General features: G+C 38.1%; 3 protein-coding genes across 6 annotated transcripts; 2 read left to right on the forward strand and 1 right to left on the reverse strand.

Moving 5' to 3' along the window:
• Window positions 1–13,059: 13,059 nt before the first annotated feature.
• On the reverse strand, window positions 13,060–15,574 carry LOC6576092 (phospholipase A1). Its single transcript, XM_032729026.2, has 3 exons — window positions 15,389–15,574; window positions 15,059–15,320; window positions 13,060–14,157 (listed from the first exon to the last, which is right to left on the reverse strand). The coding sequence occupies exons 1-3, from the start codon at window positions 15,441–15,443 to the stop codon at window positions 13,326–13,328; spliced, it is 1,149 nt and encodes a 382-aa protein (XP_032584917.1). The 5' UTR covers window positions 15,444–15,574; the 3' UTR covers window positions 13,060–13,325.
• Window positions 15,575–19,308: 3,734 nt separating this feature from the next.
• On the forward strand, window positions 19,309–22,994 carry LOC6576094 (nuclease C1). 4 transcript variants are annotated; one of them, XM_032728995.2, is made up of 5 exons: window positions 19,309–19,642; window positions 19,710–21,778; window positions 21,862–22,009; window positions 22,065–22,281; window positions 22,350–22,994. In XM_032728995.2, the coding sequence occupies exons 1-2, from the start codon at window positions 19,478–19,480 to the stop codon at window positions 20,481–20,483; spliced, it is 939 nt and encodes a 312-aa protein (XP_032584886.1). In that variant the 5' UTR covers window positions 19,309–19,477; the 3' UTR covers window positions 20,484–21,778; window positions 21,862–22,009; window positions 22,065–22,281; window positions 22,350–22,994. The 4 variants fall into 4 exon arrangements, with proteins under 4 accessions (XP_032584886.1, XP_032584888.1, XP_032584887.2 ...); XM_032728997.2 differs by having other exon boundaries at window positions 19,551–19,642; window positions 19,714–21,778; XM_032728996.2 differs by lacking the exon at window positions 19,309–19,642 and having other exon boundaries at window positions 21,151–21,778; window positions 22,065–22,236; window positions 22,318–22,994.
• Window positions 22,995–23,237: 243 nt separating this feature from the next.
• Window positions 23,238–26,047, forward strand: LOC6576095 (cysteine-rich protein 2-binding protein). Its single transcript, XM_002002062.4, has 5 exons — window positions 23,238–23,723; window positions 23,787–23,938; window positions 23,999–24,191; window positions 24,262–25,565; window positions 25,625–26,047. Exons 1-5 carry the CDS (start codon window positions 23,329–23,331, stop codon window positions 25,978–25,980), a joined length of 2,400 nt encoding a protein of 799 aa, XP_002002098.3. The 5' UTR covers window positions 23,238–23,328; the 3' UTR covers window positions 25,981–26,047.
• The last annotated feature ends 5 nt before the right edge of the window (window positions 26,048–26,052 follow it).

Raw genomic sequence — 26,052 nt, forward strand, 5'->3', positions numbered from 1 at the left:
TAAGTCACATGTTCATAATATTTCACAAATTCTCGTTTATTAATATTTATAGTTTTATCAAATTGATATTTAAATTTAACAGACTTCATGATTTATTGCACATGCTGGAGTTAAGGATTATGATTTTAATGAATTTGTGAGATATTTCGAAAGTTTTGGCATTTCATTCATTTTACGTTGCCGGCTTAGGAAATTGTAAAATAAATTGAAATACGAGACAGACATTTATCATGTCAGTGCCAGAGGCCTGACAGCAGCTGAGGCAAATTTCCAGTGCTGCAGTCGTGAAGGAAGTGCCCAGAATCCTTCGTCCTGGCAGCCCTCAGTCTGCGACAGAATATAAAACTATCAACAAAATGCAGTTGAATTAAAATATTTATGTATTATACGTGCGGCTCATGTTTATGTTGCATCACGTGTTTGCTGGGCCACGCAGTCGGTTGCTTGTGGCAAAAGTTTTGCCAGCACGAGGCGTTCCTCTGCTCTGCATGCGAAATGCAGCAACAAATTTTCGGTTTGCCGTAAATATGTGCGCAAATTTGTTTATTGTTTTTTTAATAAATGTCAACATTGTACAATTGCCGGCAATTAAAGGCACGTTGGCAACAGTTGCAGCAGCAGAGGCCACAGCAGCAGCTGCTGCCACAACGTGTGGCAATCACGCATGGCGCATGATAAATGCCGACTGTCAAATATCGAAATGCAGCCATCGACTGCATAAAACTTGCACAAAACTCCTTTGTGGCTCGGCCCAAAACCAAACCCAACAGCAAAACCCAAACCAAAAACCAAACCAGAATACGGAAAAAAAAAAGAAAACTTTCGAGCCACAAAATGCACTGACATGATTTATGACCGATACCGGAACTGCATTGGATATATATGCTTTTAGTACTAGTGATGGGCGCAGCGCGTGACACGAACGCACAAGTCTCAACACGAGCTGAATAAACAGATTTTATTCGTATAAGCCTAGATTTAAGCACAACTGAATATAGAATAAAGACTCTTTCTTCCCCTCTCACTCTCCCACTATAACTCTCTATCTCTCTGTGTCTCTCGCTCCCACTCTCTCTGCCTCTCCCTCTATATCTCTCTTTCTCACTCTTCTACTCTCCTTCTCACTCTGTCTCTCCCCCTCTCTTTGTCTCTCTATCTGTCTGTCAATGTATCTCCTACTCTCTATGTCTCTATCTCTCCCACTCTTTCACTGTTTCTCACTTTCTCATTATCTATCACTTCTACAATACTCCACATGCTACAGCCCAGCTGCACGCTTCCATCCCTAAAAAGAGTGCTGATATTCACAGTGATTTGGTTGGCATGGGGTAATACGAGAGTATTTGGTCAGAGTGCACTTATGGCCCGCCATTTATTTAACGTATTCGTAATTTCCTCCCCTCCCCACACACACATTTTTTCCCGTTTCTCTGCTTTTTTTGTTCATTTTGTGCTCACATCGTGCAGCGATTTGTTCGATTGGAAAAATTGAATTATATACATTTGATGAGCATAATAAAAAGTGGCAGCTGCATTGGAGCGCAGCAAACAAATGAATTACCAATTGGGCTGATGGAGGCGATTCCGATACGGAAATACCAAAATAAGTTTCATATTAAGCATGCAATAAGGAAAATATGTGGAAATATGCAATTTTCCTCATGTGTGAAAATTTACAGCAGAAAACTTGGCAGGAAACTAAGTGAATAATTGATTATACAAAGTCTAACAATATGCTAGAACTTTTGTCACATGCCTCTACTCTGAATACTTTGAATTTTAGGAGAAATATAAAAATCACAAAGCAAAAGCTCAGCCGGGAAGAAAAAATGTGCCACAGCAGAAAGGAAATGAGAAAATATTTGCAACATCTTATCTGGTGCTCAACGTGTTTTGCCAAAGCTTTGAAGAGGCCAACGCGAACTCGTCAACTCCCTTGGCAAATGCAAACTGTGTAAAGAGGGAAACTTATTTCGATTTTTTTTTTCTTGCTGCCTGCTCCTCTTCTTCTTCCATCAGCTGCTGCTCGTTGAATTGCAGCTCGACGAATGTGCCCTATTGGGATGCAATTAAGTACCACATTTCTCTTTGAGTGGACCGGCTGCTGCTGCTGCTGCTTTTGCTGCTGCCGGAACTGAGGAAGCAAACAAACATATCTCCATGTTGATTCGCTTTGTAAGCGCATTCATTTTCCCCATTTGCTCTTTAACCTTGTTGCCTGAATTCCTCAGCAATTTACTTATATTCAATTACTAAATTAAAGTTCGAGACAAAAACTGGACTAACAAACTACAACTTTTTGGGGGCTTTTATGTATTCTATAGCTAAATCACTTTGAAAGCCATTAAAAACTTTTAAAATATATATAAAACTAATTTGAAAACTAGAATCTGACCGTAGGATATATGGTGGGTTATAGTAGTATAGAATTTAAAATACAACAAATACAAAATACTCGCATAGTTGAGAAACCTGAGTATGAGTAGACCAACTAGATTTAAATGATGAATGCCAAGAGTTAATGAAAATATAGTATTTATTGTTGAAGAAAAAGCTGAAAATATATTGTATATGATATATTATATTAATGTTCACATAGATTTACGTATTCTAGTGAGTCCATCAAAATATAGTCTTACACTTGAAGCACCGCCAGAAAAGTCGAGACAGTTATTTGAATGGTAAGATGATAATATCATAGATTGATCCTCAAAGTAAGATCTGAGGCATCATATTGAAACACGATTTCAGCAACATGACACCTCAAACTCATATTATTTAATTAAATTTCTTTTCGATTATATTGTGGTTCTTTTTAAGTCTTCCCATACTCTGCATCAAGTGTTCATTGACCAACGCTCAGGAGAATTATGTTATACTTAAACATGTTTAGTCATGCAATTCATTCAATCAGAGTTTTTTGACAAAGCTCCGGCTATTTCCGCATTTTTCATTGTCATCTGCCGTTTCCTTGATAAACTACTTCTGAAAAGTAACTAACATTGACTGCCAAAAAGGAAAAACAAAAAAAAATTGCAAGCTGCATTAATCATACGCCCCGTAGCTCCACTTGAAATTTCTGCTTCTCCTTCCAATTTTCCGATTTTTTGTGCAAATACTCAATAAACAAAAAAATCGCTGAGCATCCATCAAATTAATGGAATTTCAAATTTGCAAAAGTCTTGAGCTGCAACAAATTTGTTTATTTTGCTGAAAATATTATCGACTGCGCATCGCATTTGTTATTATTATTATTATTATTATCAAATATTGTTATTGTTCTTGTTATGCTGGTTGTTTTAATAGAATTACTTTCCAGTTTTGTGCACAACATGCTGAAAAATTGCCCCTGGTGGGCGAGCAGCTTGACTGCTTCCCTCTCAAGCTCTTTCTGCTGATTCATAACTGGGTTGTCCTGCCATTAGCTCCCTTTGGCCCTATATAAAGGCAGCTAAGCAATTTTTTTTTTTTTTTTTTTTTTTTTTTTGATTCTGTTAAATTAAAGCAATTTACTATACAAGCGACCAGCTAAAACTACTCTCGCTTCTCCAAATTCTAAGCACGTTGCCTCTAGATCAAATCCAGGCACCACGCTTAAATCGTTTTTCAATCCACCCACACACACACACACACATACACACTCGAACACTCCAATCAGCTAGTCATGTAGCCAAGGAGCATGCGGTCAATTGCTTTCAGCCAGAGCGGCCCGGCCCAGCCCGGCCCTCTTGTTGGCCTTGTCAACACGAATTTAGGTGACAATATGCATTTGCCTCCGGGGCTAATTTTGGCAAATGCCCTGACGCCTGAGCTTGGCCAAGTGAACTGACGACCCCTCGCCAGCCACGCTCTGCGTCGATTTGCATTCGCCCAATTAACCCAAACCAAGAGCCAGCGAAGCATCATTCAGTGCACTTGGCATTCAAATGCTTAAGTGGGCGTGGCAGCAATCGAATGAAGGTAGCAGCAGCAGCAGCAGCAGCAGCATCTGCAGCATTAGCATCTAAAGCAACGTTTCAACTAAATTGGCTGAAATGCCAGAATGCCTGTCGCTGCATAGTCTGCAGGCCAATCTGTCCACAGATCTCCGGCCGTCTGACCCACCACCTCTGCTCCAACTGCTCCATCATATCCTCTATCCGCCATCTGCCCAAAGGCCGTTGCCAGCGAATTGAAATGAAAAGCGCGCCGCGGTTTGTTGGCTTTGTTCAATGGCTGGCGAAGCTGATAAAGATATGACCGCAATACACAAACCACGCTCGCAACTTTGCATTCCGATAAACTGATTCACTTTACCCACAAATAATAAACTTGAATATGAGTGGTCTGCTCTAGCTAGAAGATAACTTGAAGCCCAGTCGACTGACTATTTATAGGGTCTTTGGGTAAAGGCTACCTCTGATTTTAGTAAAATTTATAGCAATACTTTTAGCAACAGAACCTACTAAATTTTGTTCTAAAAAAAAAAATAATAAAATAAATTAATTAATAATTGTATTCAAAATAAAAAATAAATAAAAATTACAAGATAAAATAAAGCATAAAAACAAATAATTTTAAAAAGTCAGTAAATAATTTTATTTTTGTTATTGTTAATACATTTGTTAATTTTTTAGTATAAGACAGATTTTAATAAAAAAAAAAAAAGAAAATTAAAAAAGAATTAAAAATACAATTCGAAACTAGTAACAGATTTTAAAATTATTACATAGCTAAATAACAATAACATAATAAATAATAAATAAAATTTATGACTATTACAATTTCCGTCTTTGCTAGCGCGAAATCGTTTACTGGAACATTTGAAACTTTGCAAGTGTTGGTAAATGTGATTTCAAGAGCGCATAGAAATCCATTCATTCCGCAAAACGCAAATGCGACGCATTCAAAGCGCCGCAACTATTGGGTTGCCCCTGGATATATATGCGCAGCCATTTCCGTCGCTATTCCCGGCAACATCCGCTGCTGAGACGGGCACAGCTGTTGGCTTATAGACGGGCGATACCACCAAACACACACACACACACACACAGGCTCACATATACATATACATATGCAATTGTGTGAACTCTCTGCCTCTCTCACCCTGTCCATCCGCATTGCAAATTCAAATGAGGCTGACTTTAAATATGTCTGGATATTTATGACTATCTCGGCTCGATTTTAATTTGCGCATTCAGCATGCGCTTTAAGCCGAATGCTCAATAGTAATATGTAGCATAGTTTTTGGGGATCGCAGATGCGATGGGGCCTCATTAATGCCATGCACGTTGCCATGGCCAGAGATGAAAGATACGGGAGCGCTAATAAAACAAAAATGGAAAACATATAAATCAGTGTCCCTGGCACGTGTTGCCATCGCCATCAATGGCATTACCCAAGGCAAGCCGGGACGAGCCAAGCCAAGCCAGGACGGCATGGGACAAGACAGGCCTGCCCAGGGCCAGGGCCAGGGCCAGGCACCACCAGTTGCCAGTTGCCAGTTGCCAGTTCACAGTTGCACGTTGCCAGGTGGCCGCTGGCAGGTGGTGCGGGTCAACTGGCAGCGCCTTGTGCGCTGTCACGTTGTAAATCTCGTGAGAGCAAACAGAGAAGACAACAGCGCGACAGACGGCGACACAACACGCGTGCTTAGCCATATTCCCCATATCCATTTACATGCACACACATACACACACACTCACCTGTGTGAAAGCCTGCGTGCTGCTGGCCCCAAAAGGCGACAAATCCAAGCGATTGCATTATAAATTAACATGATGTCAACGCAGCAAATCAACAGCTGCGGCTCAAGCACAAAAACTTTGCCAAAAACTTGAATTAAATTGCAGCTGCAACAGCATCTGCTCAAAAATGAAAAAAAAAAGACAAATAACGTATTTTAAAATATTTAAACTACGAAAGTTTGTAAATTTTATTGGAAATCTCGCTTAATGAATTGAGTGTTCAAGCATTTTTCCACTTTTGCATTTCAATTCTACATTTGAGAGAATTCTGGGAATTTATGAATTTAAAAACTCGAACTTAAGTTTATTAATTTTCGCAACCGTTTTTTAAATTTATTTTATTAACATATTAAGACAAATGTTTATTAATTATAATTTGGACTAAATTAAATCAGTGCTAGAAGAAACATCTATACAAATTATTTAAATAATTAAGTAATTTTCTTATACTTATTATTTTTATTGGCGTTATAAAATATAATAAAAAAAATAATAATAATAAAAAAAATAGGAATTTAAGTATTTTTAATATGTACCTCAATATTTGTATTATGAAATAAAAAATAGAAAAGTCAGTTATTTTTAATGTATTTATATACAAATTTAAAATTCATATGTTTCCTTGTGATATATTATATATTAAAAATGCCCAAATTTCTGTATTATTATTATTATTGTCTTTTTTTCATAATCATAATTGACTTCTACATATGTAGAGTATATACATTTAAAAAATATTTATATATTTATATGCATAAAAACAAACAATATTGAAGTAAGAAAAATTATTTTCATTATACGTATTCTTAAACTTAAAATAAATTAAATTCTGTGAGTGCCTTGCATACCGAGACTCCAATTGCAGCCGATTTATGTATGTTCTTAACTAGCCCAGACAGTGGCGCCCTCTGGCGTCAAAGAAAACAAACTTTTGCAATGTCTGGCAAACATTTGCATAACTATGCGTCCGCAGGTGCGAAGGGAAGTTTGTAATATCTGCGCAGGCTTAATGTCTGTTTGGGCAGAACGCCTTCCAAGCCATTGGATAATGCAAACTATGCAATGTAATCATAATCGCATGATATATGTCCAATCTCTGCAGCAAAGTTTCCAAATTGTACGCAAGCTGTGTGGGACCGAACTCAAGGAGCAGAACACGAACAGAGGCAGTCGCGGCTAGACAAAGATGCGATGAGACACCGGAAGCTGTGCTAAGCCTTGCCAAGACTCGCACTCTGGAGAGTCAATTTCCAGCGATTAAATTAAGAATGCATAACTTGCCGGGTTAACAGCGCCAGACGGAAGGCGGCCAATTGCCTTGACTTGCCTGGCAACCGCCTCTACGGGCCAGCCTCCTCCTGCTCCTGTTGCTAGCCCACCTCAGTACCCGTTCGGAGCGGATCTGATTTTTATTTGCCATTCTCTTTGCGCCTCTGATGAAGTGGTTCGGATGCTTGGTAAGAGGTGGACTCTATGAGAGCGGCTGCATTCACTGGTCTGAGCTCTTTAAATACCCTGCAATTAACACAAGAGGAAGGAATAAGTAATATGTATTATTTATTATATGTTTCAAGGTCTTTATTATATATCATATCAATCCATGTCTTACACAGTGTTCAGGAATGAATATGTTTACTGACTATATAACTGTCAAACTATAGGAAAAAATAGCTTATATGCTGAGGTATATAATATAGAAAATTCGGACACAGTTAGCTAGAACATGTAGGCTTTGACCCATATAGTAGCTATGTACATATATCTTCTCTTTCTCTTTGTAAACCTGTAAATCTGTGATTTCCTTAACTTTAAAATATATTGGCAAATTAATTAAAACTTAACTTATACTTTGCTTTAATTGTGCTTATCTTAAAGAAATTCACATTTCAAAAATTGTATATTGTATATTATGTCAGCTAAGGTATTTGGCATTCGAATATCATAGCTAGCTCGCTCTTTACTTTACTTATTTCAATTTGCGATTTGTTTGCTATTTGTGCAACGTTCTCTGGCCTGCCCCTGCAGTTTGCTGTCCTGAGAGCAACTGTTGTTATTTGTGTAGCACACAAACACACATACGTATATACATATACATACATACTTAACATGAAACGTGCTCCGATTCTCGCCGTCTGCCTTTAGTTAAAGGGAAGCCCGTAACATCTTGTGCTTCAGGCACTCCTTTGCTTTGCTTGCCAATGTGGCGTAGTATTGCATTTGGTTTTTAATGCCGTTTGCTTCAGCAAATAGTAGTTTCCATAAATGTAGCTGTGCATAAAGCAAAAAGCAGCAATGATAATGGGCCAAGCCGCTGCAACAACTTGTGGGACAGTGCAATTCCTGGCTGTGCCATTCGAGTTGCCCCTTTTGCTTTTAATTTTTGCAAAAAAAAAAAAATAATAATAATAATAATAAAGTTAAGCCGGGGCCAGAAGGCTGCTGTTGTTTGCATTGTTGTTTTCCCATTGCACGTCTGGCCAGTGTGTACACCACACATAATTGAATTAAGCCAAAGCTGCTGCAGAGACCAGCCCTTCAGCTCTCTCACACTCCCGCTCTCTGGCTCTCCTACTCTCTGGAGCTTTTTGCTTCCCGTTGTTGTTATTATCCGTTTCTTTTTTTTCGCTTGTTGCGCCGCGTTGCCTTTTGTTACGAGCTTAACGCCATTTTGAGTGCAATGCAATGTAACATACTCTCACTCTCTGTCTCCCTCTCTTTATAACGGTGTGTACACATGGGCATAAAGAAAAAGTTGTAAAGCCAATAACAACAACAACAATAACAGCAGCAGCAACACCAACAACAACAACAACATTAAGCGCTAGGAACAGCCATTTACAGCAGGCGCCATCGCTTTATTGCCGACTTTATGTTTAATGTTAACAAAGTGCGCACTTTGTTATGTGCTTGAAGAGGCTTATGATTAAGGGCGCCGGCGAGCAAAATCTACCACATTAATTCATTTTATAAGACACAAAACAAAATACACAAAACTCACTCACCACAAAAGAGAGTAAACACAAAAGCAACATCAAGTATGCACTGCAATGCAGTCGGGTATGCTCGACCGCACCAAAGTTATAATTGTAGTACAATGCTTTCAATCAACATGCATTCAAGATTCTTATATACTCCTAGTCTCCTTCTCTAGCAATGCAAGATTTAATTTATTTCCATTTATCTGAAATATTTGAAACGTTTTACTTGCAGTAACCAAAACTCTTGCTTGCAATGACAGCAAACATAGGCCATATAGCATTTTCTTCAGGACAAAACCACATGACATATACTCAACCTGTCAGCACATCAAAAGCTCTTATACATGTGTATACGAGTGTAAAAGAGCATGTGCGGCTGTGTGCGTGTATGTATGTGTGTATGTGGAAAAAGTGTAAATATCTTGGCAACATATCGCTTTTATATTATGCATGCAGCTCGAGCATTGACCAAAAGAATATTCAAAGCATTTAGCAACTCATTGTCCCTTTCAGCAGCAACATCAGCAGCAAGAACGACAACAACAACAAAGATTATATAAAAATGTATTCATGGCACCCAAGTTGTATAATTTAAGTTTTACACATAAAATCACACCGCAAAACTTGGACATGTCCCAAAATCGGCTCTGTGAACCTTGACGTATTTGTATAATAGTCATACTTAAGCTCATACTCATACTCATACATAATACTTAGGATATGTCAATGGGGAATTTGCCTATAACCAGGGCTGCAAGCCAATGGAAGCCATGTTTGTACTCTATTACTTTATTTATTTATTTATACTTGTACTTGTTCTTATACTTATACTTATACTTATACTTATACTTATACTTATACTTATACTTATACTTATACTTATACTTATACTTATACTTATACTTATACTTATACTTATACTTATACTTATACTTATACTTATACTTATACTTATACTTATATACTTATACTTATACTTATACTTATACTTATACTTATACTTATACTTATATTTATACTTATACTTATACTTATACTTATACTTATACTTATACTTATACTTATACTTATACTTATACTTATACTTATACTTATACTTATACTTATACTTATACTTATACTTATACTTATACTTATACTTATACTTATACTTATACTTATACTTATACTTATATACTTATACTTATATACTTATATTTATATACTTATACTTATACTTATACTTATACTTATACTTATACTTATACTTATACTTATACTTATACTTATACTTATACTTATACTTATACTTATACTTATACTTATACTTATACTTATACTTATACTTATACTTATACTTATACTTATACTTATACTTATACTTATACTTATACTTATACTTATACTTATATTATTTTATACTTATACTTATACTTATACTTATACTTATACTTATACTTATACTTATACTTATACTTATACTTATACTTATACTTATATACTTATACTTATACTTATACTTATACTTATACTTATACTTATACTTATACTTATACTTATACTTATACTTATACTTATACTTATACTTATACTTATACTTATACTTATACTTATACTTATACTTATACTTATACTTTTATACTTATACTTATACTTATACTTATACTTATACTTATACTTATACTTATACTTATACTTATACTTATACTTATACTTATACTTATACTTATACTTATACTTATACTTATACTTATACTTATACTTATACTTATACTTATACTTATACTTATACTTATACTTATACTTATACTTATACTTATACTTATACTTATACTTATACTTATACTTATACTTATACTTATACTTATACTTATACTTATACTTATACTTATACTTATATACTTATACTTATACTTATACTTATACTTATACTTATACTTATACTTATACTTATACTTATACTTATACTTATACTTATACTTATACTTATACTTATACTTATACTTATACTTATACTTATACTTATACTTATACTTATACTTATACTTATACTTATACTTATACTTATACTTATACTTATACTTATACTTATACCTTCAGTTCATAGCCCTGAATCCTTAATACCCTAACCCGAAAGCCGTATCGAATTTAAATATTTTAAATGATATGAAGCAGTATGTGTGCACCGAAACGGTTTGCCAAGACCAACAAACTTGGCTTACGTATATATATACGTATATATAGTGTATCTGTGTACCACTTGAGAGGTACCTAAGTATCTGCTGACCTAAGTGCGGATACACATAAGCTTTTATGACTGTGTGTGCTTGTATGCGTCAGTGTGTGGGCACATTGTCAATCCGAAAACTTTAAGTATTTGTCGTTTCACATTGATGTCGAGTCATTGTCGTTGTTTTATCCGGCGTCTCATTTGTGAGATTATGCACGCACCTTCTTTTTATAATACTCGCTCATGTAATGTAAAGGGTATGTTTTGGCTTTGCGCAATGTCCACTTGTCTGTTAAACTAGAAGCCTGAAATTTAGAATATGCATATATTTTCAAAGGAGTATATACTACATTCAATCTTAGGGGTTTACATAGCCAAGTTGACTTATAAAGTCTATAATATCTCAAAACAGGTATCATGCAGTCGGTAGGCCATGATTCCAGATGCTCTTACTTGATTTGCCCTTAAGTTTTACAGATTTTATTTTAATTTTTTCTTCCTCTGCTGCTTCGTCCTCTGTCGAACCCCTTTTTAAGTGGGTTACGTGCACGCACACATACAAAATGTGAGTTATATGACGCTCCGAGGTTTGCCACACGAAGCATTTCCGTACGACAAATTGGACAGAAAAAAAGAAAAAAAAGGCAAAAAGGTTTCCAAACTGTGCACAGAGCGGAAAGTGTAAATTGCATTGGGTGAAGTCAAGTGAACTGGGTGGAAAGCGTGTTAGGATTGGATTGGAGACAAACAGTGCCAGAGGGGCAGCTGAGAATAGGGAACACACACATACCACAATACTACTACACATGTGTGTGTATAAGTGTGTGTAATAATAGCCATTAGTTTGCTTGTGGCTAGTAGAAACTTGGGAGACATTTGCAGAATTATGTTCATGTCTTAATTAGAATGGCTCACTCGGCGACCGTAGCTGTAGCACGGCTCATAAATTATTTATATGCAATGGGCATGAAATTTAAATAATCAAATTCCACCTCAAATCCTGGACACACTGACACACACAATCCGCATTTATCGTTAACATAATCGAAAACTAGTCCTTGGCCAGATCCATGCATAAGCCTAGACCAAGAGTGGAAAATCATTTTACATAAATTATGCACTCTGAGAATTTCAAATGAATACACATTTGAGATTCGACATGCCCATAAATCATTCATTTCGTATGCCTCTCAAGCTGTCACTTAGCCCATCATGAAATAATCGCCATTAGGCAGCTGTCAATTCGGGAATCGTATCAAGTATTGTAATTCAATGATGTTCATTTTAATTGAAATTTAATAAATGAATTGCTTCAGCTGTTTCAAAGACAATATGCAGATGCTTATTAGTAAAGACTTTAATTGGCATACAGAACTTGAATTTTCTTACCTAACTAATTACCAGACCGTCTCCTTTCTTTAACATTCTTTAAAGCAATTAGCAATTCTTTTTCTAAGAAAAAGTAAACAAAGTCATATTAAATCCCTGGCATACGTTCAGCATATATAGGTCTTTCTCTAAGCTCTGTTCTACAAAAACCTGAACGATTTCCCATTTTCACTTGTTTCTACTCAGCTCTAATCCTAAAACGAATGCAACATAGCTTTAATTAAATGAAAATTATCTTTTAAATGACTAATTGAGAGAGAATGACACGCGCTCCCACTCCTACTTCAAGTCCTCCTGCTCCCACTCAGTACCTAGCGCTTGCTCAGGCTCTGAGTCCAGGTTGCTCGGTCACAAGTGACCTATGAATGATTTAAGTGCCAGCTAATTAAGCAGGATAAAATGCATTAACTTTGCTGCACTACAACAATTTTTGGTAACACTCATATATTGTATGTGGCATGTCTAATGAAACTTTTACATGATCTGATGTCCTGGCAGTTGGTTGAACATATATGGATAACGATATTTAATGCTACGTTGCAACATCAACTCGTACACCTCGTCATCAAGTATATCCGGATAGTCCATATCGTCATCCAGATAACTCGGATCCCAGTTGGGCAGTGGAAATGCGCTCGATAGCAACAGCACATTCAGCAACAGGAGACATATCAACCATATCATATAAGCCATTTTATACATAGTAAATTGAATATTTTTCAAATTGTCTGGAAAGTTTGAATTTTATATAAAAGTTATGTATGTTGATTGTTTTTATTAATGTATTTAAATGCCTTGTAGCAATGCTTGCTTTTTAAATAGTTAGAGATGACAACGCGATATTCCAAGTAGTACTCTTAGTCAAGCACAGCCGACTAAACCACAATCTTTTTAATGATACTATTTTAATGAGGAGAATATTTTCTTATTTAATTAGATTTTAAGTATTTTAGAATATTCGAGCAACTACTAACCCAAAACAGTTTCTTACCAATAATTCACAGTTAGTTCATAATTTTCGTTTCCTTAATGGTAGACTTCGGTGACTCTCTCGGGCTGTGCGGAAGCCTCAGCCTGCGCTTTAATGGTGCCCATAGCATAGGGCTTTTTGTCATAGGTCTTAACGTAGAACGTGCCATTCTTTGGATCTGAGGGCTCACCGCCCATGCGATACTCGCCATCGTTATCCAGCAGCACCCAAGTTTTCTTCGACAAGCGCTCACAGCGTATGCCCCAGAAGCCCTTAGTGCTATTGATGGACTCGGCAAAGTAGTCATGGGCACGCTTATGCGAACAGCCGTAGACGTAGCACTTCTTTTGATCTTTGCCAAAGTTCGGATAGAAACTGGAATGGCCCACGGGCTGTTCGAAGCCCAGACCGATGCTCGTATGAATGGACTCCACATAATGTGCATCGCTTGCGTCTATGCGATATTCATCGGACTGCTCCCGGAACGCAGGACCCGCTGGATCCAGCGCAAAGATCGTGTTGAAGCGGTGTGGCCTGATCTGTTTGCCGGCACTGCCCGCAATCTGAGCGCCCAGCGAGTGCCCAATGAGGTAGACATCGTCGAAACGTAGATCCGCACGCATATGAAGATAACGCACAAACTCGGCCAGCAAATAGCCCAGATCCTCGACCATTTCAGCCACGCCAAAGTAGTTGACATTCGACGATATCTTGCTCCAATCACAAACAATGATATTGAAGTCCTCATAAAGGGGTGCCATCATTTTGGGCTCACTGATTGCGTCATCCGTATCATTTGGCCTGGGCTTCGTTAAACTGAGATATGCGGTCTTCACATCCCGATTCAATGAACCCTTGCCCTGACTCATCCAGCCGTGTATAATAATTCTGAAAATATACAAATTCAATTAAATAGATATCGGGGGAATTATTTGCAACAGTTAAATAGACTGTATTGCCTATCTTATCTTATTTGTGTTAACATTTAAATGCTTAATGTTAAAATTTCATGCTAATAATTTGCTGACAACAATAAAAACAGTTTGACTTCATTTAGTGTGGCTCAGCCCCGAAGCAACTGTTTTATGACTCATTGATAAGCGCTTGGAAACGACACGAAAACACAGCAGAAAAAAAATACAAACAAAACGTAATACAATGAAATGTGCGATTCACAATTAGTTGACTAGAAAATACCCTATAGCCACTTTTAGTAATAGTTATAGAGGTCTGAGATAAAAGTCGAATATAAACAAAATGCGGTTCACCTAAGACATAGCCTAAGTAATAAATTCTATATGCATGTATATAATTAAAGCTATCATTAATCTTTTTTCAAGGAACATTTTTGATGTCAATAATATTTCATTACTAATTTAGTATTATATAGTTTCTAAAGTTTGCTAATTTGCATAACTCTCTACAGACTAAGTCGTCAATAAGAACATGCCCGAGTCTCACTCAGAGTACTGTGTGCTGATAAAAAAAGCAAACCAGTTTTAACATGTGAGTAAATAATACAAATAATACAAATAAAAAACAGTTCGTTTGGCCTAACGGATATTTGTTTTTGCATCAAGCAAAACTGTTACCAAAATGATGCAAAATAAATATTTTTCAAATGGGAAATATCGTGGAGAACTACTAATATATAATTATCAAACGTAATACACGACTGTCTTGCATAACAAATGCACAATTTATAATCGTATGCAATGCAACTATTTCCAATCTCTTATCAGCTGCGTGCATTGGAAGCTGAGTAAAAATTCCATATAAGATCACTTACCTTGTGGGATGACGTGCATCGAAACCGGAACGTGCCAGCGTCTCATCATCATTGGCAAACAGTTCACGGCCGCAGTCAGGGAAATCCCGTTTGAATAGAAAGAACTGCATCTTGGAACGTGAGCTGCTGGTAAAAGGTACCAAATGTTTGAAGAACTTCTTCCAGAATGGATAGTCCAGGTACTTATTCGATTTGGTTAACTTGTGATCACAATGATCTTCCTCAGGTAGCTCGGTAGTGGCAGCTTCATTCGAAGGTGCCGCTAATTAATTATTTTTAGAAATTTGTAAATAAAGCAGACATATATATATAGAAAACATTATAACCTACCAACAACTATGTTAAGAGCAGCTATCACAACAAGTACGATCGTAAGCAAGCGCATGACTATTTCTTTGTAACACTCGAATAGTTATAGAAATAATGCGTAAGCCTTCGCCTACGTACGTTGCCCCAATAGAGACCAATTTAGCAGCTCCGTAGCGCTCAATGGTGCTTGCTCAACTAACGTCTGATCGACTGACTGACTGGCAGACCAGCTCACGAGCGCATGAGACAGAAAATAACACTTTCATCTAGAGATGGATGTGAGCTCTGATTGCGTGACACGGAACAGTACGAAAAATGAAGTTCGAAGAGCTCAACGTGTAATCGGAAAATTATGGAATAATTTTGTAATAGGATTATATTTACATATAAAATATGGTGAACATAAATAATAATATTATCAAGCCTTATATACATATAATATGATTAATAATATATTTTTAAGATTAATGGACAAGCATTATCCCAAAGCATAATATTTGAATTTTATTCGATCCAAATTTCATTTTTTATTCCAATATTAGCCTGGTTACATTATCCGTTTCTTATTTTATATTCGTAAAAAAAACTTCTTTGGAAATATATGTAATAAATAATCAACGATGTTCATCGTGTATCAGTTCAAGCACGATCACATATCAAATTCGAGCCGATCGGCGTCTTCGTGTCTGTGCTCTCTCCATCAGAACTCTAGAGATAACAAACAGCGCAACAAAAGCAGAGAGCTCGAGAGGGCGCCGGGTATTTAACATTGGCGTTAATTATTTAATAAACACTTTTAGCTAATCTCATTCTAATGTGGGAGTAAGGCAGAGAGCGAAAGAAAGATAAAGGGGAGAGAGAGCACAATGGCACATGCGTATGACAAACATTAAACTAATAGCTGAACTTGAATTTGTGTGCTTAAGTATGTACGTCACTATGTAGTTCCCCTATAATTATTGTGTAATAATAAACTATAATAATAAGCTATGTGGAAAATGCGTTTCACTATATATAAATTTACTTCAATCAGTTCCCGATTAAAGCGCTTTTAAAATCAATATTTTAGGATAAGCTATAAATATTAGTACTTTTGGGTGTAAAGAAAAATCAGGCAAACAATATTTAAAAATTTTGTTTAAAAATTTATTATTTATAATTCCTAAGGGAATTCTTGTATAGGATATTTATTTTAGTTATTATATAGAAACTCATCAAATAATGAATTTTCTTAATATTAATTGTTGATATGAAATGTCGAATTATAAATATGCCAAAAAGGCTGTTAAACGATCAAATTGAATATATTTCGTACATATATTCTCTTATATTCATATATGTATATAGATATATAATAATAATATAATAATGAATATAATAATAAACATGACTTAAGGCTTAACCGATATTTAGCCGTAAGCTAAAAAAAATAAAAAATAAAAAAAATTTTTAATCTGCTCAGTAAATGCTCTTATATGATACAACTAAACCGTAATTTACCCTTATTAGCTGGAAGATAACCTATACGACAATAAATTCAAAAGTTTGACGCCTTTTGGCAGCTGTGCGCCCGGGGGTAACAAATAATTAGTAGAAAATTCCACTCAGGGACTCTCTGTTATCGGCTAATTGCTTGGCTCAAATCAGATTTGTGGGACACCTGATTATGGGTGCCGGAGCATAATAATTTATTTATGAGACACCAAATGAAGCGACAAATTTCAGGCACTTAGCAAGTCAATCGCTCAGGCGCCGAGCCCGAGTTGTCGACGATGTTTCTGCCGAAGTGGGCGTGGCAAGTTTTCAGCACTTTGGTCACGGACCCACACACAGAGAGAGAGAGAGAGGGAGAGAGAGAGAGAGGGAGAAAGAGAGATGGCACACCTGGCGAACGTGAGGCGGCATTTCAATTATGCAAATTTCGTGAGGCTCGTTGATTAGAAAATCCGCAAAAACCCTTGAGCACTTGAGCAGTTAAGATGGGACGACGATGCCTCTACACCTCAGCCCAACTTCAGGCGTCAATCAATATGCCGATGCGCAGCCGAGTCTCAGTTTATTTGACGCCCACGCTAATGAATTGGAGCGAAGCAGCAATTAGACTACAGGAATTAATTGGCAAGCCTGCGGCTGGGCGGGAGCACTAGCCCTAGAGCAGCTGCAGGACACTTATTGAGCATTTGGATGCCCAAGTGGTAGACCCACTTGTGCGTCCTCGCAGCGAATTAAAATAATTTTGTTTCGTGTCCCCCTCCTCTACCACCAGAAAAAAAATTTACTGCACTTTTGGCGCATTTTACTCTTAACTTTGTTCGCTCGAGTGTCACAAAACTTTTGCCCGCAGCTCCTTTGTGCCACTGACAAGTGGGCGAACAGGGGTCGGAAAGTGCCGTTTCGGCAGGCAGTGGAATCCAGTAGAACCCGGTAGCAGAAGCAGCAGTGGGAGCTTAGGGCTTTACTTACACCCAAAAGTCGTTTGTCATTAAAAGCATTCGACTATAAATTATATTTCAAACAAAAGGCAAAAAGCAAAATTTGAAAAGTAACGGTTCAGCACGTGACCTTATTTAGGGTCACAGCGAACATTTGTTCTTTCAAAAGAAACAATTTGTTGTTGTTTTTATATATATATATATATATAAGTGGAAAATAATTTAGTTATAGTTGTAGACATGAAGCATAAAATATTAATTATAATAAATTCAAGCCAATATAATTAGAAATCTTCAAGTAAACCAATTTTCATATACAAATACATACCTTTTAATTTTTTAATGACTTTTATTAATGTAAAATTGAAATTTTTATATGTATATACACACATTCTATACAAAATGAACCCGTCCTCAGGACAATTTGATACTTTATTAAAATTATACAAAATTCTATAGCTTAAACAATATGCAAATCATTCGCATGCCTATGTTGCCCACTCTGCCCATTTGTTGGCCAACATCCTTTTGTAGTTCTTGTTCCTGCTGTCAATGCGGAAACTTTTCACAATGGACGCAACGAAAAAGTTTTGGACTTGAACCCAAAAACTATAAATCCGTAACTAACATTTTTAAGCATAACAAAATACGACGAGATTTGTCGAATAAATCTTAATGCTGCCTTTTTTGGTTTATTCAGCCGTTGCACTGGTCTCTTATTATAAACTTGCTCGGGGCGGGGTGTGAGAGGCGTTGCGTTGCCGGAGTAGATCCTGGCAGAGCAAAAGACAAGGGCTTCGCTCTTTGGGTTTTCCGGTTACGGCGACTGCAACTTTTCTGATTGACTTAATGCAGTTGGCAACTGCACAGTAAAAGTGTTGGCAGCACTATATTTTCACGGCTAGGACTTGCACCAAAGAATTATGTTACACGAAAACTTTCAACATTTGCCAAGCGGTCGCAAGCTGCGGCTCACAGCTTCGACACAAATCACTTGGTTAATTAATGTTGAGATTAGATCCAAAAAAAAGTAAATATTTTTTTATTTATTTTTTTTTTTTTTTTTAGAATTCTTTTATTGCAGCTTCTTGTCTTAGACTATACAGCGCAGACATCATTAAACCTTAACTTAAATTATGGGCTAAAAGCCAGTATTTACACTATTTACAATATTTTTACAATACAATTTTTAACAACAAGAAAAGCTGCAATAAAACCATATTAAAAAAAAATAATAATAATAATAATAATGTATGTATTTTTATAAGCATACTTTTAGGAGGGCTTAAAGTTGAAATGAAACACAAATGAAATTAGTAAAAGTCTTTAAAAAATATATATAAAATATTATAATATTGTATATATTAGAGAAAATATGAAAAATAGTTTACTAACGTGAAGGTTTCTAATTTTGTGTTTTCATTTCATATTTTGTAATTCACAAATAGTTTTGATAATAGCTAAATTTGTGTTTCTGGTTCTGATTCCAGTCAATCAATTCAATAATCTTTGATACATCCGGCGCATACATTACTTTGATTTACAACTCTCAATAGAAATTTCTAATAGAGAAATAATTAAACACGCTTTAGAATCGAATCGAAAATTTTTAGTTTTCTTTTTCAATTTGTTTTGTAAATTTCATAGCCCTGCACTAGTAGCTGGTGGAAATGTGGAAATGGACATGCCCTTAAGTGGTAAACTGGCTATTGTTGCTGCCACAGCCGGTACATTCTTTGCCTTGGGCGCCTACTATCAGCACCAGCATGTGATCCGTAATATTAAGACATTGGAACAGCACAATCCGCATGCCTATTTCATACGGCGCAAACTTTATGGCCTGGTAAAGTGCCCCGCCCCTGGGCAGCCTGTTTCCGAAAATTTAATACTGAGATTTACCTATATTTCAGCTAGATATCTTTGATGTGAAGGCGTTCAACGAATATTGCGATGTTATTGCCGATAGTGAATCGCACCAGATGGGCTCCATTATGAAGTATGGATTCCCCAGCATGAACGAGATCAGTCTAAATGAAACTTTCAACTTTGTCACCTCGTTCGATCGTCGTAACTCAGCCATTCAATGGATGTGCGAACGTGTGGATGTCTCTAGCTATACAAATGCTATTGGCCGGGATTTTCGGGATCTTGCGGTGCGGCATCGCTCACGCTCAGTCCCGCCGTGTGGCATCTTGTATCAGCAATCGGAGGCGGCGCGTGTCTTCTTCATGTCGAACATCAAACCGTTTCTGAGTCGCGGCTTCAATGCGACCATCTGGGAGCGATTGTTGCACTATGTACACAGCATGACCGAAAAGTACGGCATTATTTTTGTATATACCGGATCCATCTACTTGCCACGGGAAATGAACAACAATTGGTACTTGGAATTTCAGCCAGAAGACAATACCATTGTCGCGATACCCACGCACTTCTTCAAAATCATCATCATCGATCCAAAGGAAGTCAATGGTACACCGTATGCAGAGGCCTATGTAATGCCCAATACAACGCTTAATGATGACACCGACCTGCATACGCTGCTCTGCGATGTGCGAGACATTGAGAATGCGACGGGTTTGAAATTCTTTGAGGGTCTCGATCGCAACTTTGTCAATACCCAAGTGGATGCGCCAATCGCACGGGACAACTCATTAAGTCAATTAAGTGATACGCCGTTATGATTGTTAGTTATTGGCAGAGGGCGCGGGTCCTAAGTAATTTGCGGAAATTGTCCAAATTTTTCAACTGTTGTCCATTTTTTCCTCAATTTCTGTTATCTATGTAATCAAATTTGTTAAATCACATATGTATATTTAAAATTTTTACAGTGACTGACATATTTAGAATTAATAAATATGTATTAAAAAGCTAAAAACCAAAAAGATAAAATCATTCCACACTTACGCATACTTAAACTTGCAAAAATATTCAGTGCTTAAAAAATATAAGAAATAAAATATATTTGAACACTTGGCCGTTAGCTTTGCTCAAGCGAAAATACATAAATGCGAGTGCGCGACGAAGAATTTTAATGGGCAAAAATGGACCTGGCAGCAAGTTCAGATTTCAAATATGACTCATTATGTCTGTTCATACAATGCCAATATTCACTGGATCCCCCTTATTAATGGTTTACGAGCACTGTTAAATGACTCACATGACTACGTAAACAACAGTGGCGTTAAATTTAATGTTAACGAAAAGCTCTGTTAATGCGTCGCGATTTAACAGTGGACGTGTAGTCGATCAACATGAATTCGCGCGCACAAATTTTCAAAAACGGGTGATTTTAACAGTGCCAAATGGAGCGTAAGACAGCTAAGCATATATGTATATGCATACACACATATTCATTTTAACTGTGACTTTTAACAGTGTAAGTTGGGTACCGAGGCAAGCTTCGCTGACAAATTTAAACAGAAACAGAAACTAAGTTACGAGTGGTTATGACAAATAAATTATTATAACTACTATTTCCAAATAGAAAATACAAATTTCAAAAGAATATCCATTGCAATGGCAGAAAAAACGGTGGTACATCTAGCTTGCTATAAAGACATAGTAAGTGATATTAACGTGAAATTGCAAAATATTAATGTGCATAACGTGACGACATATGACGTGGACGAACGAATACTTAAAACTCCAAAAAGCATTGGCTTTTACCGTCAGCCCAACCCTGATGAATATCCAATCGACTTGGCCAAGGGCTATCAAGATATGATCTTTAGCATATCTGATCCTGATCATTATCTGAAACAAAAAACATTGCACTACATCATGTCGCAAAATCAACGACCAAAATTTGATATTTGCACAGCTCGTGGCGCTCTAAAAGAAATTAATTACGGCCGCAATACAGATTTTGCGGCCATACATTTTAAGGATTGTATTTATATTAAGTCTATTAAAAATGCAGTAAATCCCTCACCACGTGAAAGTTATCAATATGAGCTACGCAAGAATTTATTTGTTGGTAAGTTTACAAGGGTTCCAATGTCAATAAAAAAAAAATTAAAAAAAAAAATATATATATATATATATATTGGTCCATCCTAGATACGCCAGGTGATCTACCCGATGTGGAGCAGAGGCTTGACCAGCGGAAGCAAATCTATGCAAACTTCAGCGCGCATCTGGGAATATTTAGGATACTTTACTCGGCTGAAATGTCGGGCGTGGATAATACAGAGCCGCTTGGCGATTTGTAAGCACTTTCACAAACTATCAAAGAGCTTTTGTACTACTTCATACACGTTTAGAAACGATCCTGACGTACTTAAGCAGCTGCGCTTTACAATGGCCAAAGTTCGTCAGATGAAAAACGGTCCCGACTATACACGGGAGAAGAATATTGAACCTGAGTGGCTCTTTCAAGCCCATTTCGTCGGCATCAAGCAGCTCAGATTGGCGCACTTCAATGAAAAAGCCCTGGTAACACAGCCAATTGAAACAATTCAAATTTCTGACTTATATAAGGTAACCATTTCTACGGTTTTTGTATTTATGCAAAAGCCAAAAGTCACACAATTATTTCGCCATTGCAGAAACATGAATCTAAATTGAACAAGCGTCTGCAACTGCTGCACAGTCTTCTCTGCAAGATCAAGAATCTGATGGCTGACGACGACTGTCCATACACAACCTACGTATTTCGCGTAAGAAACAATCGCATTTCGTATGAGCGTCATGTGGGTCAAAACAAATACTGCTTTCTTGACGAAGAATATATTCAATTTGTCAATGAGCAGTACAAGGATTGATAAGCTAATGCTATATATACATACATGCATACATACCTAAGACTTTTGATTTACATTTCTTACTACATATACATATGTCTTATTCGCTCCCAAAAAAAAGTTGCTGTACGAAAACATTATTGGTACACTGTATGCATGTAGTACATATTTGCTCGGCTAGGACGCTTAGGGTCGAGCACCGAAAATAGAGCACGCTGCTAGCGTTCAAACGAAATGGGCCCGTCCGTATCTGAAGCACACCTTTGAGCTTAATTGTGGAAAGTTAATGTTAATGATTTCATTTAGATTTGGCAACAAAGAAAATATTTTTCGCCAAAGCAATTAAATCATATTTCACATTGCAAACGCAGCTAAGCGTATTTGGCAACGTTTTTTTTTAAACAATTTAAACACATTGCGCCGAAATAAAATACTAGAATATTAGCATAAGCTATCGTTTATGAGCAACTGGTCCCGTGAGTTGACAAAAGATCACAGCTACGGTATCGATGTCATAAAATTGAATATTTGTACAGCGAATGCGTTATCCACAACTTTGAAGCTAAAATACGTAGCTGGATTTGTCATATCGCTATGGTTGGTGATCATATTCATTAACAAAAATGAAAATACTCCTGAAAAGAGGTGGTACAGCAAGTGTCTGGCATCGTTGAGCACAATTTTTGGTATTTTTGCCAATCTGGCAACACCTCTAGCGCATTTCAATAAAACGGCGCAACAAATTGTTATTATCAAAGCTGTTTACATTTGTTAAGCGTTTGCCATGTCGCGTTCCCAGTCGACTGAAGATACAGAATGCCGATGTAGCTATTGCCAAGCTGCTATAGAGGATGACAACTATTTGGATTGCCAGAAATGTGAGCAGAGCGTGCACATCAAGTGTCTGCCACATGCCAGCACGCCTGGCGATTTACTGGGTGATGTCTTCTTCGATTTCACGTGTATTAAATGCGTACGCAACGAGCCAGACGCAGGCGAAGTAGTACCCAAGGAGCGCTTTGTTCGACAGCGCATACCCTGGCTATTAGTGTTGACGCTGACACTCTATAATTTATCAATTAAATCGAAGGGCTTGAGCCATCACGGATATTTTCACTGGCGGACGCACATCATCAGCTTTGTTGACAAGAACTGGAACTACATTTTTGAGCCACGCGTGTGAGTGAATTTAGTTTGGTGGCAGATGAAAATCAACGGCTTATTGATAACTATAACCAACAGACGTCGTCGCAAGCAATGGGCAGGTTCCGTTTCGGGCGCTTTGTCCCACAACAGCCCAGAGTATTTTCAGTCTGGTGTCAGTGTGTGCCTGGAGCATGGCTGGTGGCGACTGGCTAAACCGAATTTAACGCCACGCAGCGTGCGCGCTGAATGTAAACATATTTTATACTTCGAAATCAGTACGAAGTGTTCATGGAATTATATCTTTTCAGATGAGCAGCGACTGTTAGAACGTCAGCAGCTCCGCACGGATCGTCGCTTGCCAGCACTGGATGAGACCAGCTGCAGCAGCGATTTATCTGTCACGGATCATTTGAGCGATATCCAACCAAACCATACCACAACGGAGGAAATTGCAGAAGGTTTGCCGCCGGCGCCACCCAGCGAGGGCTGTGCGCGTGCCATGTGAGCAAAGATTAATTTTAGAATTTCGTACAGAAATTTATAAAATAAAACAAATATATCTTTTTGGTAGTCCGTACATGGGTCGCCTACCGAAGTTCCCAATCGTGGGGCAACCAGCTGAGCCACAGCAGCAGGAGGAGCCCGAGGAGCTGCAACAGTCAGGGGAGTCAGAACCGGCAGCATTGTTACCGTCGTTAAGCAGCGTTCAGGCAAGCCTGATGGATTTTCTGGCCGAGAGCTTGGGTGGCGATGATCTGAGCATGTTTATGCCACCTCCGTTGATTGGTGCTGGCTGCAAAGGGGACTTTTTCATGTCAGATGCGCTGCTGGAAGCGCCGCTCGAAGTACCACTGGAAACGCCCGGTACCGGCCTGTTTGACCTGGAACATAATTTTGTCTTGCCGCCAACAGAGTCTGTGGTGACTACAGCCGAAACGGAAACGAAGATGGAGAGACAAACGGAAACGAAGGCAGAGATAATGCCAAAGGTGGAACAGCAAAAGCTATCGTCTAGCAGCTCTGAAAGCGAAGAGGAGCCCATGGAGACAGAGCAGCAGACGGAGGAGAGCGACGCGTATCAGCCGCGCATAGTACAGGTGACGAATTATCAGGCACAGGAGCAGCAGCAACAGCAGGAGGCGTCACAAGTCAAGGAAGAGCCACTAGAATCGAAACAAGAGCAGGATGATCTGGAGCTGGAGACAGAAGTAAAAGGCAACATCAATCTGGAGCCTTGTAAGCCAAGCGGCTTTATAAGGCAGCCGCGTCGAAACTGGCCCTGGCTGCAGGAGACGGCAATAGAGCCGGTCTCGCATCAGGAAAGTCCGCAGCAACAGCTTCGTCCAATGACTCTAAATGAGGAGCAACAGCTCTATCAGCAACTGCACAAAATGTTCATGCTTGACCAGCACCGCCAGAGCGATATACCCGCCTATGTGCGCCGGCTCTACCGCAAGCTGAGCGTGCGGAAGTGGAAGCGGGAGCATAATCGACCCATATTCAATCTGGATGAGCACATTGATCCCATGGCACGTACCCGTCTGCAGCTGGCAAAGCAACAGGCGCAAATTTTAGATCGCTATCAGCTGCTCGAGCAGGGCCATCCAAACAACCGCAGTTCCTTCTATGCCCGCATTGTCGGCAGCACCGAATACGAACTCTTCGAATCGCCATACACGCAGCGTGTCCTGCATCCGTTCATATATCGCAGCCAGAGTATGGGTCCACCTTGGCTGCGTCTGATGTGCGAGCTGCAGCATCGCGTCAATCGATGCTATCCCAGCCGCTCCACCATAGACTTCTGCTACGTGCGGCCGCAACATATACCGGCAGTCAATGCGCTACTTCAGAGCGTTTTCTGGCCGGGCATCGATGGTGAGTTGGTGTTGTTAGAGTTGCTCTAGTACCTAACTTAATCTCCATGTTTGTTGCAGTGAGTGACTGCCTCAGCTATCCGGACTACAGCGTGGTCGCGCTCTATAAAAAACTGGTCATTGGATGTGGATTCCTGGTGCCGGATGTGGGCTACAATGAGGCGTATATTTCCTTTATGGCTGTGCGCCACAATTGGCAGCGTGCTGGAATAGCCACTTTTATGCTGTACCATCTCATTCAGACCTGCATGTCCAAGGATATTACGCTTCATGTCTCCGCCAGCAATCCGGCAGTCATGTTGTATCAGAAGTTTGGCTTCAAGATTCAGGAGGTGATCCTCAATTTCTACGACAAGTATTTACCTATGGACTCCAAGCAGAGTCGAAATGCATTCTTTTTGCGATTGATGAGATGAGCAATCTGAGCATTCCCCAAAGCCAAAAGTTGCAAAAAAGAAATAAAAACAGTAAAAACCGACAAAATATTA

This window comes from Drosophila mojavensis, unplaced genomic scaffold, assembly GCF_018153725.1.
Source record: "Drosophila mojavensis isolate 15081-1352.22 unplaced genomic scaffold, ASM1815372v1 contig_36, whole genome shotgun sequence".
NCBI lineage: Eukaryota > Metazoa > Arthropoda > Insecta > Diptera > Drosophilidae > Drosophila > Drosophila mojavensis.

What these genes read in the sequence shown, in the direction of transcription:
- LOC6576092 (XM_032729026.2), bottom strand. Translation starts at nt 15,443, where the DNA reads ATGCGCTTGCTTACGATCGTACTTGTTGTGATAGCTGCTCTTAACATA. An exon ending in TGCTCTTAACATAGTTGTTG is followed by an intron (nt 15,321 to 15,388) that starts GTAGGTTATAAT and finishes ATAATTAATTAG; the next exon opens with CGGCACCTTCGAATGAAGCT. An exon ending in GATGCACGTCATCCCACAAG is followed by an intron (nt 14,158 to 15,058) that starts GTAAGTGATCTT and finishes GTATATTTTCAG; the next exon opens with AATTATTATACACGGCTGGA.
- LOC6576095 (XM_002002062.4), top strand. Translation starts at nt 23,329, where the DNA reads ATGTCGCGTTCCCAGTCGACTGAAGATACAGAATGCCGATGTAGCTAT. An exon ending in TACATTTTTGAGCCACGCGT is followed by an intron (nt 23,724 to 23,786) that starts GTGAGTGAATTT and finishes TATAACCAACAG; the next exon opens with ACGTCGTCGCAAGCAATGGG. An exon ending in GAGGGCTGTGCGCGTGCCAT is followed by an intron (nt 24,192 to 24,261) that starts GTGAGCAAAGAT and finishes TCTTTTTGGTAG; the next exon opens with TCCGTACATGGGTCGCCTAC.
- LOC6576094 (XM_002002061.4), top strand. Translation starts at nt 21,319, where the DNA reads ATGGCAGAAAAAACGGTGGTACATCTAGCTTGCTATAAAGACATAGTA. An exon ending in ACGCAAGAATTTATTTGTTG is followed by an intron (nt 21,779 to 21,861) that starts GTAAGTTTACAA and finishes GGTCCATCCTAG; the next exon opens with ATACGCCAGGTGATCTACCC. An exon ending in ACAGAGCCGCTTGGCGATTT is followed by an intron (nt 22,010 to 22,064) that starts GTAAGCACTTTC and finishes ATACACGTTTAG; the next exon opens with AAACGATCCTGACGTACTTA.